This window comes from Carassius auratus, chromosome 13 (genome assembly GCF_003368295.1).
Source record: "Carassius auratus strain Wakin chromosome 13, ASM336829v1, whole genome shotgun sequence".
NCBI classification, from domain to species: domain Eukaryota; kingdom Metazoa; phylum Chordata; class Actinopteri; order Cypriniformes; family Cyprinidae; genus Carassius; species Carassius auratus.
Genome location: NC_039255.1, coordinates 2,463,822 through 2,480,002, shown reverse-complemented (window position 1 = coordinate 2,480,002; position 16,181 = coordinate 2,463,822). Strand labels below are relative to the sequence as shown.

Genomic DNA, 16,181 nt, shown 5'->3' with positions numbered 1-16,181 from the left:
CGAGTAAAATCACAGCTAATTAAGATGTCGGTGGGTAAAAGTGCACAGGGAAGGCATTTCAACAAGCAGCAAATGATGCACAAAATGACAAATAATGTTGCCTGCTTTTCAGAGGCACTGAGGGAGATAAACAAGCTTTTGAACTGTGTCACTGCCAGATGCATTTGCATAAAAGCCTTCTGGTGAAATATGAGACATTTGGGAGATAATACAATTAATTCACATTCATAGGTGCAGTGGCTTACAATAAGAGGTGCGATGTCCAGGTCTGTACTCCTCATGAGGAGCTCTCGTATCTGCTCACACTGAAGACCCTCCTGTGTCACATACTTGGATAGTGTCCCATGAGGCTTGCCGTACTTGCAGGGCATGATGGAGGTGAGGTCAGGACCGCTGGCATACAGGTAAAAAGCCTCCGCAGTGTCAATTCTGGAGCCTGAAACAACCAATAACTAGTTTATATGTAGGCAGATATCACTGTTTACTACTGTCTACTGTATTGTTGCATATAAATGAAATGATTAAAGATCATTCTTCTGTGTTGTTATAATGAAAATACAGTAAGGGTGGAAAACATGCATTGATTCATTTAAATGTGTCTGCATTTGTCACATATATATAAAAAAATACATTACATAAATACATTAACAACATCATTAAAACGAATTAATGTTGACATTTTTCTAAGTTTTTTTTTTTTTTGTCACCATTATAATTTATTTGAAATATTAGTATTTAGATTTATTTTTATTGTGTTTTAGTTTAGTGCACCCCTTTAAAGTAAACTTATTTCAGTTGGTTGACAAGGCAACAATTCTTATTTTTAGTTTTGGATCTAACTTTTATATTTTATTGTATTTTATTTCTAATAGTTGCCATATCAGCTTTCACAAATAATTTCATTCATTTTATGAACTAATTTCTTTATGCAACTCAAAAAAAAAGAAAAAAAAAAAGATTGATTTAATGTACGTACAAAAAAAAATGTTTAAACGTTTTTCTTTATCCAGTTTACAAAATCCGTCAAAACTTGTCCTGATAAAACCGTTTTCTCATGACATAAAAAAATGGCAAGACTCAAAACAAATATATTCTATAATATGTGATTTGACAAACGACAACAGTACAGAGAGTGTGCTGACCTACAGACTGGAGCACCTAACCACATGAGAGCGTTTCACAAGTTGAGAACGGCTGGACTGGGCTCATTCATGACCGATTAGGAGCAACAGAACGACTATTCTGTTCAGAAAAGTGTGTTGTGTGGAGAGAATGTGGAGAATGTGTGGCTCACACACGGAAACTTCCCACGATACCAACAACAACATCTTTCCAACCACACTCAGAATCATATCCTTGAATATTACTATTTATATATATATTTTTTTTATTTTAATTTTTTTGTTGGTAACATTTGTCAACATTATTTAATGCATTAGCTAACAATTTCTTAGAGCTTTTATTAACTTTTGTCTAATTTTCCACAATATATTTATATATATTTTTTTTATTTTATTTATTTCTTTATTATTTAGGGCTTTGTGATATAAACTGAGAATTTTTTTTTTTTTGCAAGTTATTCCACCATGGAATAAAACATTTAAATAAAAGATCACTGCAAGTTCAGAATTTCTAGAAAAAAACAAAACAAAATCTGAAATGTGAGATAAAAAGACACAATTAGTTGCCAAGTCAACATTTAAAATTTTTGCGAGTTTGAATTTTTCGGCAGTTTATTTTCATCTTTAATTAATTTTAATAAGTATTTTTTTAATGGTTTTAGATTTGATAAAAAATTCTGTATTTAATTGATCTGATAAAAAACCACAAACATTTCAAAGGGGAGATGATTATACTGAAGGGAAGGTCTATAAGAACTGGTTTCATACCATTGAAGAGCAGCAGCGTGCCCATATCCCAGCGTGCACTTGGGCTGGCCTGCTCCTCTGAGGAGTGCTGATAGTGTCCAAGCATACAGTAGGTCTTATTACTGTCTGATGACAAACTGGACTTCCTGGGCAGAGTGAAGTCTAGCGAGGCGTCACATTTCCTGTATGTGGCACAGGAAGGCTTGATTAAAACATTCTGACTGCATGAGAACAATCTATTTAAATCATCCACTAACTCACTGCAATGGCAGACTCACCGAATGCCGCCCACCCAGAGGGTCAGCTGACCGTGGATGATCTTCCTGCCCTCGGGCTGCTGTGTGTACGTGAGAGCCAAGTGCTGCCAGCGGCCTGACGTCAGCACCCCGTCTCCAGACTCGGCCTGGGCCAACAGACCCGCCTTCATCTCGTCGTTAGGATCGATGCAGATCCTGAATTCATAAACAGAGTTACTTTACTAATTTAGCATGGAAAGCACACTTTATGGAGCTCATGCACTGAAACTGGAAGATGCCAACCTTGCAAATTAATAATTTATCCAATAATAACTTGTGTACATTGAAGGTGAGAAATCTACATCTAACAAATAAATGTAAAGTTGCACAGAGTATTTTTACCAGACATAAAACATCATTATCATTCCAAAAAACATTCCTGTAATTACATTTAAATGTATACATTTGGAAGACTCCTTTATCCAAGCGACTTCAAAATAACTGGTAACACTTTTACAAGAAGTTCCCATTTGCTAACATTATTTAATGCATTATGAACTATCATTGAACTAAAAATAAGCAATACAGCAATTATTAACCTTTGTTAATTTTAGTTCAAATAAATGCTAATCTTCGTGCTAGTTCAACAGTGCATTAACTACTGCTAACAGACACAACTTTAGATTTGAATAACTTTAAAGTTTTACCATGTCCCTCACCTGAAGGTAAAGGCTCCGGTGGAGATGTTCACCCACACCTGAAGCATCAGCGCCTTCGAGCCCATGGAGAGGACATGGAGGAGACATCTGTCTGTCTGCTGCTCTGTGACATCTGTTAGAGACGCCTCCTCTTCTGAAACACACAGCCAAACACTCATCAAACCTCTTCTCAGATATAGTGGGATGGTGCTCATGTGTCAGTGCTGTTAATGTTAACTAAAACTAAATCTATTTCCGTAATTAAATTAAAGCTGAAACAAAAATGTTGTATGAAACTAAACTAAAACTTAAAATAAAACTAAAACTATGAAATAAATATTGTCCATAATTGGATTAAAGCTGAAGTAAGGTTCAAGTACTACAAGTATTAAGAGTTAAAAAAGAAAGATATCTAGAAAATAGAAAAAAAAAAAAACTAAAATTAACCCAGAAAATGAAAAAAAAAAAGATGTAAAAATATTAATAAAACCTATAGTATATAAATAATGCTAATCTGCATTCTACAGTTATATAAAGCTCTAAAAATAACACTTCCTCTTACCCTTGTTGTAACGGCCGTCCTCATCCTTCCCCGCTCGTACCCACAGTGAGGCGCTGAAGCCACTGGCCATGTGAGGCCAGCAGTTCTGTCCCATCAGAGGCAGGTGGAAGGGTGCTGTATGCCAGGGAGAGCTGCGCTGATGACTGGACCTGCTCATGTCTGCTTCACCACGGCCCAGGGGCAATTTACCTCTCAGAAGAGTGTTTACTCCACCCTTCCCACCAGCCGTCCCATGAGCCCTCATCCCAGGAGAGGAGCTCACGCCAGGGACCCCTGCGCCGGGGATCATGGGAAAGGACATGAAGTGGAGCGGCTCTGTGTTTGCATTAGCCTCCACAATCTGAAGCAAGCCTCTCAGCAAGATCTCCTGCAGATGATGAAAACAACAAAGATTTCTGCATTTCATGAAGAAATGCTATTTGCAGAGTTTTATTCAAATCATGTAACATTGCAACATGTGTGGCATGCCAAATAATACTTAAATAATATAAAATAAATAAATAAAATATATATAATACTTAATTATATACAGTATACTGTATTTTCCTTAACTTGTGAAGAAGTCTGCTATAGTATGCAAACATAAACTACAATTCAAGAGTTTATTGTCAGTTGGACTTTTTTCTTATGCAAAGATGCATTAAATTGATCAAAATATTTTTTTTTTGCAAATAAATGCTGTTTTTTTAACTATTCATCAAAGAATCCTGAAAAACTAAATATATCAGTTTTCACTATTGATAATAATCAGAAATGTTTCTTGAGCAGTAAATCATATTAGAATGATTTCTGAAGATCATGTGACACTGAAGACTGGAGGAATGATGCTGAGAGTTCAGCTTTACATCAAATATATTCAAATAAAAAAGTAGCAATTTTAGATATTTCACTATACTAATTACAATTTTTTACAGTATTTTAGATCAAATGAAGGCTTGATCTCAATGAGCAGAAAAGACTTGTAGAACACGAACAGCAATCCACAAATATACTCCCCAACATAATGCATTCTTCGTAAATATGACCAATTGACAGGTTTCATGAAATTGCCACACTGATGACATTCACGCTCTTCACCGCTCTACACTCAGGAGCGTCTGAAAGCCGCCTCTATCAGCAGATCACTAATATATCTGCTCATAGAGGGATCTGCTGATAGACGTGGCTAGACAACACTAACTAACACTAGGTGCCAAGAGACAGCCTGGAAATACAAGGATGGCATACAGCAGTTAAACAGAAATCAAGAAAACACTAAATTCACTGTGTTAAATCTCGAATATACAAGGTAAGGGTCAGGATGAACACCTAGCTGAATAGTTTTCCCACAGCTGACAAGGTGATAACTGAGATCAAATTATTCTAAAGCCTTATATCTAGATTTATAATAATAGTCTTTGTGTTTTGCATATTTAACATACTGTATGTAGAAACCTTAGAAGGTGTTTAGAAGTAAAGGATTGGCAATCAGAAACAAAGTATATTAAGAGATGTTTCAAAAAAACGAATGATAAAGAACGTAGCATGGTTGATTCATATCAGCTTTGACAATCCAAAGGCTGGCGTTCTGCATCAGTCCACTTTCTGACACAGTGTTATAATAATCCTGTTTATAGGGTGTTTGATCACACTGATCACATTTGTGTTGTGTAGTTTCAAACCTTTGCCTTTTCTGTGGAAAAACATACAGATGCAGTGTTTTTGGTACACAATAACACTTTTAAATGCCAAGTGGTGTTGCACTCACAGTGGGCGGAGTCTTCTCCAGGAAGAGGCGTGTCAACAGGGCAAGTTCCTCCGCTGTGATCCTGTCACTCACCATGGCAACGAGCAGCTCCATCAGAATTGTCTGGCACTCTGCGTTGAGTAATTAGACCAATTAAATCAAAATAGGCAATACTTTTGTTTTGTTTTTTTCTCTCAGATATTGCACTATAATCTATCTATAATTATCTAAAATAATTAATATTTATTTCATGAAGTGTGCAAATAATTGTGATTAATCACAGAAAAAGGGTGTATAAATTTATTAAAATTTTTAATCTATCGAAAGGCCTAATTTATATATATATAAACATATATATGACATTTTAAAAGTCTGTATAAATCATTTTTATTAGTTGTACTGCCTTTCATTCAACTGTTATTCCTTTTTTTTTTCATTGTAATATTTATTGCAGCATTTTTGGACAATATATAAAAATACTGTAAGAAACCCCTTGAGAATAATGAGAGTTATGATTGAACTCAAAAATATAAAAACAAAACATCAGGACATATTACAGTAATGATAACTGGAAGAAACATGCATAATTTAAGAATAAATAATATACACCTTCATAGGAGGCATCTGATTGGCTGAGAATGTTCTGAAATCCAGTGAGAATGGCTTTCACACCACCCTGACAAGAGAAAAAGAGCATGATGGGTCACATTTCCTCATAAATACTGTAAAGATGTTTTAATCTGGCTGGTCAATGTATTCAAATCATTACTGACAATGGGACAAAGCAACAACAACAAAAAAATATAAAACTTTAGAAATCCTATAAAGACTTCTCCAATGAAAATCATAAAGAAACGTCAACAATGCAGCTGTAAGGCTCAAAACTCCAGACTCTCCTGTTTAGAACTAAAATAACTAAAAATCTCTAATTACTAAAAGGTTTGCATAAGGTCATCTTGTTCCTGCTACGTAGATTCTTTGGTTTCAGGTATATTCTTTCAACTGGTTAATGGAACAAAACTTTATACCAACTGAAGGTAGGTAATGTAGAAGAAATGTTTTTTGGAATAAGATAGTCACTGTGTAGCATTAATATGTAACAGTAGCACACATGAATAAATCAGTTTGGCATGAGATGAGAGTCTGACCTGCTGATAGAGCAGCGCTGCGTTGTTGTGGTGGCCTTTCACGGCTCCTAACACACTCTGCAACACATGGCACAAAACCTCCAGGTCCGGAGAGCCGCTGGCTAATAGCTGCAGCTCCATCAAGCAGATCTCCGGGAACAGCAGACGGCCGCTGACCGAGCCCTGAGGCACTCCTGCCATTCCTAATGTACATTCCCCTGACGGGACTCCGGCCTCCACCTTCATCCCTGTCACAGGAAGACAGAAGAGGGACTATAAGCAACACAATAATAATGAAGAATAACTGGTGGTGCTGCAAGAGTACATACAGAAGGACTGAGGAGCAAGTGCTGAATGTACAGAGGCTGCTCACAGCACTCAGAGCTCCTGCTCAGGGAAATGAATTAAGCTGATGGAGGTGCCACACACCACAGAACACACATGATTTAACTGTGGACAACCCTGCAGCTCCTACGCAGGATCTGGGTGATTTTCATTAATGAAGTTCTGCCTCACACACACACACACACACGGAGCACTCTGTCACAAACATCACTACACACAGTCTATATAAATAAACAGACAGACAGACAGACAGACAGACAGACAGACAGACAGACAGATAGATAGATAGATAGATAGATAGATAGATAGATAGATAGATAGATAGATAGATAGATAGATAGATAGATAGATAGATAGATAGATAGATAGATAGATAGATAGACAATGTTACAGATAGATAAAAATAAAAAAGAAAGACATTTAGAAACACAGTGTCGTATTAGGTACCAGTCGGTACTGAAATATTAAAGACTTAATGCTGCCAGGATTTCCCGCTACTGTATTTGTTTCCTGTGTATCTGCGCTCAGTGAACAGCATGAAGCGATGATCAGTGTAGCCAATCACAGACATATCTGTTAAGTGTGTGAACCCAAAGGCCAATCAGAGGGGTTTCAGAATCCACATTACAGCGCTCAAAAGGCTAACGGGAAGTCCTGGTATCGTCATATTTTTTACATTTCAATTCTAACTGGTACCAACATCTGTTCTTCTGACAACACTAGAAACATATAAACACAGCAAAGACAAACAAGATAAACAAATAAGGAGAGAGAAGGATGGATAAAACAATAGAGAGTGAGAGACCAACAGTAGACATGAGTGATGGGCATCTTTCTTTGTCTAAATGAATGAAATTAAAAGATTAAAAGAACAGATTCATCAGATGCTGACAACAAACTCCAACTACAAGAAAACAAACAAGACTCTGCTATTTGCCTTCAGTTCCCTCCATTATAAATTACATCAACTAAAAGCCCTCGAGAGAACTTACAAAATCATGCACATATCTGTGTACGTAACAGACTGGTCAGAAGCTGTAGTCACAAGACACGGCTCAACACGGCGGTCTTACATCATAGCCGAAGGGAAACAATGACACCATTGTCAGGGTGAGAGAGCCAGCGCTGCATGTGACTAGAGAACAGGATCACATACCGCTTGACCAGACGTTTACTCAGACTACCTGACACTAACCAGCGCAGACCGGCTAAAACATTCTAGAAACTTCCCCTGCTTTCAGTTACTATGCCTTTCTCAGCCTGGCCAACTGTGATGATAATTAGTTTGCTCTCTCAGTTCAGGATGCTAACATTTACATGAGCCTTTAAAGCCAACAGAGATACAGTTAAACACAAGTGTCAGCACACAAATGACCAGCACAATGTCAGTATAAACGGGTGGTCCTACCTTCCTCCTGACGGGTGGAGTCCTCTGGGTCACTTTCACTGTCTGCGTCATAGCCTTCCTCTTCTCCCAAAGGTGGAGCACCACTCACCTGAGCTTCATCCACCTCCTCTGACAGATCACCTGCTGGAGGTGACACCTCACCACTGACCTGAGGCTTCTGCGCAGAGGGACAGAAAGATCAGAACTAGACAGAAGGATGGATTATAATAAAAACACACATAAATATACAAACAGAAATTAAGAAAAAATTTCAATAAAATAGATTCAAATTTTTTAAAATATAATAAAACATAGAATTTATTATTAAAATATAAATATACTGAATTAATTACAACAATAGTAGACTGAGATGATAATTTAAAAAGAATATAAATAAATCTATAGTTAAATATTAAATTATAATGAAATAACATATACTTTATTATTATTATACCACTCCTACTAGATTGTGGGATGAATTATATATAATAAAAAATAATATAAAGAGAAATTAACTGAGTGAAATTAAACAGTGTAATTCAATCAATTCAAAAAATATTTAAATAAAACAGATAAAATAATATTATTAAACATTATATAATAAAAATTACATAATAAAATGATTTTTATTATTAAAATTCTATTATTATTATTGCTGTTGTTGTTTGACCATACATTTTAAGTGACAAGAAATGTAGAATTGCAGATCAATAGGTAGCACTAAATTCAGAAACCATCACTGTATGAGGCATTATCAGGGAATTGTACCATAGAAGCTTTATGAGGATATTCAAAACCTTTGCTCAGATACTGCCTCACTTCCTGTTAATTCTTCACCTGCACTTTCATTATAGGTTTTCTGAAGCATTGTGTAGAACATATTAGAGGAGAACTAATTATGATTTGAGGCTTTTTTATTTTTTAAGATTGTACAAACTTTTTAAGACCAGTGAAAATAGTGTGTAAAATGCTGCACTGCAATGATAAGCGTCATCCAAAAACCTAAAAAAACTGTGAAGACACTAATTTTACCATCTGATAACTAATAAAAACGTCATTTTATTAATTAGTTTATTTAATAATAAATAAAAGGACTATGTGTTCATCAAAGTACAAAAAAAAAACCCACAAGCACACCGTTACCACTTCTAAATTTTTAAGAGCTTTCATTTCCCTACAGCACAACATATCAGAAGTTAAAAAAAATAAATAAATCAATCAAACAACGGTAGCACAGCAGATTAAAGCAAAGCCGGACTTACCTTCTAGAAAATGAGCGCTTTTCGGAATAATGTACTGTTGCATTGCAAAAAAATAAAGTAAACAATTCTAATAACATCACTTCTGGTGTTGTTTCTTTTAGAGATACAGAGTTTGTGATTTCAGAAAGCTGGTTTAAAAAAAAAAAGAAAGAAAGATTTTGGTCATAGGACCACATCAGCTGACTGTTTCCACATAAAATATATCCCTCTTGTGCCCCGCAGTACTCAATCACACATTTGTCTGTGTTCTGGCCAGAGGTCAAAAAGCAGATTTACTTAAAGAACTACAGAGTGCCAAAGTAAATCTTAGTGTGTCCCAATGATAAGTTATATTTGGGAATTATTCGGTGATGTGTTCCACTTCAGAATAACCTGCTGGGAAGAAAAGCCCTCAATCCAACTGAAAGCATCAACTAAGCTAGTTATATAAATCTTGCAACCTCTCTATCAGTTTTGTTTAATGTTAAATATTTTATAAATATTTGTAATGTTTTAGACCGCAGGCAGTGAAAGGAAACCATATGCTTGGGTGAGACGAAAGAGGGGCGATGTGGTGAGGATCAGACTCAAACCTGAGACACCCAAACGTAAAGCATGGATGTTCAGGTCGGGACACTAAAGACAACCAAATTACCTTGTCAGGTTTCTCCTGGATGACTTCTGGACTGCAGAACATCTCAGCCAATGCCACGTGTAGTAAGGAATCAAACAGAGGAACTGCTAGTTGGGAATTCACAACTCCAGATTGAGAGAGCTGATCCCTGACCTCACACAGTGTCTCCTCTACGGACTGAAGCTGTTGGATAGAGCGTGGGAAAATTACATAGTCACTCACTGCAAAATGGCAATCAATAGCTCCGTTTTAAAACCTAGTGTGCGTACACTGACAGCAATTTCTGGCATTATTTAAGGCTCCTGATGCAACATTACATTTCTCCTTTATTAAGAAGGTAATTGCAGAATGCAGTGCAGTGAGCTCAGTAAAACGAAAAATCACTGGACAAAATCTAAAATGCCTTCAATCTTATAAAACTGTAAAAAAGTATTTATAGCCAGATTTTACTCCATTTTTAGGGGTGGAACGGTTCAACTTTTTCACGGTGTTAGTCACAGTTTGGAAAAACTATACTTTCAACGAAAAAAAAAATTGTATCACATATTTTTAAGAATATTCTAACTACAAGGAACAGCACAAATAAATACAATAGAGTGAAGATACAAATAAAATAAACAGTGATTTTCAGTTTTATTTAGGTGGGTCTAGCAATTAGTTTTTAGGTACAGAAGTTGTAAAGCACTCAAATGTGGGTCCATCTCTGTTGTTGTAATGTCTGGAAAGCCAGAATGTGCATCCATCAACAGAAACATATTAGCTGAACCCTGTTTGTTTTACGTGTTATATAAAGCGAACCATATTATAGATGCGTTGTCAGATTTAAGTATGGAGAACCGAACGGATCGATTTCTTTCAGTGAACCGTCCAACCTGTACTTTTATATGTGTGTGTGTGTGCGTGTGTGTGTGTGCGCATTAATTACTTTGTCCACCAGGTGGGTGGGGTGTTTTACGAAGTCGAAAAAGAAACAAATGAGACAGAAAGACAACAAACTACTAAAGACAACAAGAACTCATGTTTGTGACTGCTTATGGGGTTCAGAAACACCCACAACTGTAGTTTCAACAAGAACAAAGTCATGTATAATAGGTCAAAACTTCAAAGACGCTGGATACGGATGAAGCTTTCTAGTAAGCATGTGTTGATCACTTGGTTTGTGCATGCTATCAAAGACCGTATACTTTAAAAGCCTATGCTTTCGGCTGTAAGCATTCTCAAGATATCTTAAGTATGTGTGTCCACTGTACCTGAAATGAAAGGTCTGGTTCAAATCTCTGTGTGGCTGAACTGGCACTGTGGAGGCAGATTGCCAAAAGCGCCTCCAGCAGTCGGATGCTCTGGAGAGGCCATTCCTCTTCAAGCCTGTGTGTTGGGTCACTTGACTTGGTCTCGTCTTGAGAGGGGTTGAGTGTGTCATGCTGGTGGGTTTCCTCTGTACCTGTAGCTGTCGCTATATTGTCAAACTGTCCTGTAAGAGCTTGAGTTGGAGTGTCTACATGAGATGGACTGCTTTTGCCCTTACTCTCTCTCTTTTTCTTAAATTTACAGTCTTTGTTTTTAGATGTGAGTTTCTGGATGACCATTGTCATTAGACGCAAACAGACGTCTAGACCTCCCAGTCTAAAGAACTGCCTCTGAAATACTGGACTGGTCATGTATATCCATCGGCATACTGACCAAACATCGGCAGCCCTTCGTATCTGTTCTTTAGAGGGGAGAGCCACACTGTCTGGGGAAAGGCAGGGCAGTCGCCCACCCAACGGCTCACTAGCCGTACTATCATAGCCTGAGGTGTCTTCAGAGTCATTAGCAGAGTCTCTATCAGAGTCTGCCTCCTTGCTTACACATAGGAAGGCAACACACAGAAAAAAGTTGATTGTGTTTAAATGCGCCTCACTTCGGTTACGCCCTACTGCAGAAAATGCACTTTTGCCCTTTGGGTGAGGGCATGCCTCTTTCAGGCCTTCATAAAACTTTGTGAGGCTCTGAGGTCCTTCGCCAGCCCCACGTGAACTCAGTTCATCTACAAGCCCAAGAACAGCTTCCCTCTCCTGAGCTTCTGCTCTTTCTGGCTCATGCACAGCAGAATCTACATGATTGTGCCACGCATTCAAAACGAGTGTCTCGAACACTTTCAGTGCCCATAGACGAGTGCAATCCAAGTAGATCAACTCTGTGATTTGGTTCAGTCCGTTACAACTCAGGAACAGGTCACGTACCACCCGGCTGTGTTGGAATACAAAATCAGAAATTGTAAATTCAGTAAGGACATTGGAATCTCAGATTATTGAAATGCTTATACAGGGGACTTCCACACTGGCACTTTAGTTTAAAATAGAGGTTGGGATGCATGCAAAATTGTTAATGTGAGTTTTCATGCAGACCTGGGAGTGCACCATGTTATCGAATTGGAAACTACCTCTGGGAGGTGAGCTGAGATCAGCATAATGGAAATGAATGACACGGGTGATGATTTACCTTGGATACAAGTGAGAGTGAGCATGCAGTGTTATCATGCAGAGTCAGGCCAATCCGAGCAACAAACGAGTGGTCTCCACAAAAGAGAATGGCATCTTCATGCAATGCACATACAGTAAATACCAGCCTTGTTCATTCTGTTGTGCATAATAGCACCTATTAATAAAAATATATTGACCCACACTGTGTTTTCGATCATGCGCAGTGAAAATTTGTGGTTGCATGAGATGAACTCAAATGCACCAGGGTTCGACAGAATTAAGCGAGACTGCAGTAAACATGCCCAGTGTCAAAGTCCCATTAAAGAACCTAAACAACAGTGAATTAGAGAGAGAAAGAACATGGTCATACCTTGACTTAAGCAGAGCAGGCAAAGTTTGAAGATAAACCAGTAGTACCTCAACCGGGAAACAATGGGTATGGTAACTGCAGACTTGGCTACAAGTAGTTGAAACACCAAGTTGCTGGGCATGATGGGTTAATTCCACACCCCGCTGAAGTACTGGGTTAAAAATATGAGTGTAGAGTTGCCATTGCACTACTGCATTTCCTCGTAAAGTCAACTGACATACATGACTGGCAATTTGTTGACTTAAATGCCAGTCTTCCCCAAACACAATTTCTTGATAGGCCTCTAAAGCATCCCACTTCCATAGCATGTCTTCAGCTCCTCCACTGGGCAGAATACCTTGGGAACGATAAGAGGGAGACGGGGATGTGGATAAGTTTGATTCTTTCTTAGGTCCATAGACCTGTAAAGTCTCTTCAAGGCCAGGTAACTGGCTACTATCCAAAGTGCAAATGTTGCAGGAGGCAAGCTTAGCCTTTTGGGAAGGTTGACCACCTCCAAGCTGTTCTAAGACTAGTCTACTAAGGACACTCAACACATGGGACTGGTAGCTCCGAAGTCCTGGAGCCTGAAACGCCTGGAGCATTGGTCCAATTATGGACCTTGGATCCATGCAGCAACAGATGCCAACAGTTTGCACACCTGCCAATACCTGCAGCACAGCAGGACCTGAGGGTGACAGGCGCTGGAAAAGGCGCAAACATTGGTGGGTGCAAGCTGCAAGGCAACAACATCGTTCAGGGTACCGCACTTCTCCATCATGACCCTCTGAGATCTCCTCAAAAGGATTACGTCGGGCTGCTTGCTTGAAAGCGGATACCGGCAGTCCTGAGAGGTCACGGTGATGGTGCAAAAAGCTGGAGTATTCGCAGTGACGATGTCGACGACGTGCACAAACAGACTGGTGTAGCTGCTCTGACTTGGCCCTCTTGACCGCACTGATTATCTTAAGTACATCAGCTATCAGACAACGAAGACGCTCCGATGCCTCACTGCTGACTTCTGAATCTCGAGATTCTGCTAAGGCCTCAAGGCGGAGAGCTGTTGCCTCGAAGAGCTCCAAGCCACGGTGTTGGACAAATTCATGAACTAACTCAAGAGACTGACCGAAAAAGAAAGGGTTTGGAGCAGAGACCTGTAAACAGCCTAGTAGTAACTGCAGGACACCCTCCAAGAGTTCTGGCAGTAGCAAGGCCCGGTGACGGTACTTTGAAAAGGAAAAATCCTCTTGTATCTCCTGCAGAGTCTTCTTTGGCCTTGGTGCAAAAGGGTCAGCTTGCCTTTCTAAACAGGTACGAATTTTTAAAGTTGCTCTAAAGAGGTCAGTCAAGCTTCGACGCAGATTATCAGGAAGGGTCTCATTTTGACCCATATCTACAAACATCAAGTGCAGAATTGTGCGTAAAAGCATCCTTTGAACAAGTGCAACTGGCTCCTCAGTCCAGCCTCCAGCTAGCTCATCCATCCCACCTCTACCACCACCAACAGGACCACAGCAGTCACCAAACTCTGTGAGTATCTCTGTGAGCGTGGGAACGACACTGACCGCCAAGCTTGGGTTATGATTGATGGTCATGTCGAATTTGCAGACTTTTTCAAGAAGAGAGAGTAGGACGTGGCAAAGGTCAAAAGGCGAGTTCTCCATGCGGTTGAAGATGGAGAGAGTGGTGGGGTCTGTTAGCATGTTAGGATCTAACGTGTGAGATCCAAACAGTCTGGGAGGTTGGGAAGGCTCAGTGGTGCTCATGGCATCAAGAGTGGGAAGCTGCAATGCTGGCTGTGATGGATTGTTGGACTGGTGAAGCTGGCAACTGACACGAACAGCCGAACTGTGGAATCTGCGATGTTTGCTCCCAGTATTTGTGGTCTTTTCATCCGAATTGGCTTCAGAATCTGATGTGGAAAGCTGAGATTTGCTTGCATCCCTCACTGAGTACCGCTGAGCTGTTCTACGTGAACGACGTGACTTCCAGGAGCCAGATAAATGCTTCCCAGAGTTCTGCACATCACATCTATCTTGCCCTGCCTTTTGGGGGATGGTCCTTCCCTCTTGGCATAGAAACACCTCTAGTAGTGAAGGCAGGGTGAAATCTAAAGTCAAAAAAGCAGAGTAGGAAATGTTTATTGATTGTCCTGACTAGCATCAACCACTTATACTAACTGGTTTCATCTGGTTTTATCAGAGCAAGTCATGATGACCTACAAAGCTCCGTTTACAAAACAATTACAGAAACTAATAACTCAACAATGTGGAAAGCAGCTGCTGGAAAAGATCAGCATGCCTGCACTAAATACCTTAGGCCTCAAGATCAATGAAAAGTATTACAAGTATTATTCTTTCCATCATCCTTTAACCATATTGCTTCATAATACAAGCCATCTCATGGTTTCACTTGTTCCTGCACGCAGCTACTTAAAAATTAATGGCGTCCTTGTAAGATCACTGCCATTATAAACAAATTGTGTAAAGGTATATCATCTTTCCAACTAAATGCAATCCCAGAATGTCATTTAATATTAGCACATAATTATTTAATTTAAGGTTCAAGGTGGGTTACAGTATACCTCCAGTGCATTCTCAAAATGAAGCATGCATTATTAAAGGGCTTTATAAAATGAAGTGACTCACCTGGGGCTTTCTCCTCCTGAACAGGAATCTTCCAGACCAGAGGAAGCAGAGACAACAAGAGTGTAAGCAGCTCTTCCCGACAGGTCAACTCCTAAGTAAAAGGGAAGTTAATTCTTTATTCAGTCCCTGCAAATCTAATCAAAAAACAGTCTCCTTGTGTTGATGACCACCTAGAAGCAGATTATTAATCTCACATCTGCTTCATAGTGCCCTTCCTCTCTTGGCAAACTAGTTTCCAGAGCTACGCAAAAGATAGACAATCGCAGACAACAAAAACAGTGTTATCTAGAGGTTTTCTTCCAACCGATTAAGTTAAATGCAGGATTGGCTGGACATGAGGTATGACAGCAAGCCTCTAAATACTGGCTCCACCCTAAACAAGAAAGCATTCCTCACAAGGAGAAGTGAAAACACCCTGACACATGTGAATTAAAAGTAAATACAGGGGACTGCCTGCCACAGAGCTTTGTGACCCCAGGTAAACAAGTATCTCGTAAGCTAATTAGAAAAGTGTCTAGGGAGCTATATTGACCCACCACAATGCAAACACACAGGCAATGGATTTTGATTGTTAAGCAGTGCCAAGTTCAGAGAAAAGGCCCATGTCCTGTGAGTAAGAACCACTCCAGACATGATTCATAAGGACTCTCACTTCAAAGAGTTAAACTGAAGAATAAGCAGTAGAGAAGGGTCTGAAGGAAAACATGGGATCAAATAAACCAATTGTAATTTCCCTCCACATTCTGCACTGTATTTTTTGCACTACTCTTGCTTCATGTGTAAATAACAAAATCTCATGTGTTCTGCTTTAAATGCAATGCTCCACCAGTCGAGCTACAGGAACACTTGTGTACTGCTTTAAACTGTTAACCCTCACACACAAAATAATCTATTGTTA

General features: G+C 39.0%; 1 protein-coding gene across 11 annotated transcripts in view; it reads right to left on the bottom strand.

Moving 5' to 3' along the window:
• Nucleotides 1-16,181, bottom strand: part of LOC113112320 (lysosomal-trafficking regulator-like) — a 68,549-nt gene that overhangs the window by 33,410 nt on the left and 18,958 nt on the right. For 10 of the 11 annotated variants that reach the window (XM_026277773.1, XM_026277779.1, XM_026277778.1 and 7 more), the window contains 13 exons: nucleotides 15,284-15,374; nucleotides 12,657-14,745; nucleotides 11,075-12,053; nucleotides 9,846-10,007; nucleotides 7,971-8,127; nucleotides 6,239-6,465; nucleotides 5,700-5,766; nucleotides 5,112-5,221; nucleotides 3,365-3,731; nucleotides 2,824-2,956; nucleotides 2,147-2,320; nucleotides 1,890-2,050; nucleotides 246-436 (listed from right to left, as the gene is read on the bottom strand). In XM_026277773.1, coding sequence (XP_026133558.1) covers nucleotides 246-436; nucleotides 1,890-2,050; nucleotides 2,147-2,320; nucleotides 2,824-2,956; nucleotides 3,365-3,731; nucleotides 5,112-5,221; nucleotides 5,700-5,766; nucleotides 6,239-6,465; nucleotides 7,971-8,127; nucleotides 9,846-10,007; nucleotides 11,075-12,053; nucleotides 12,657-14,745; nucleotides 15,284-15,374 — 4,908 coding nt within the window. The remainder of the gene's footprint in view (nucleotides 1-245; nucleotides 437-1,889; nucleotides 2,051-2,146; nucleotides 2,321-2,823; nucleotides 2,957-3,364; nucleotides 3,732-5,111; nucleotides 5,222-5,699; nucleotides 5,767-6,238; nucleotides 6,466-7,970; nucleotides 8,128-9,845; nucleotides 10,008-11,074; nucleotides 12,054-12,656; nucleotides 14,746-15,283; nucleotides 15,375-16,181) is intronic. The other variant, XM_026277774.1, reaches the window with a different exon arrangement.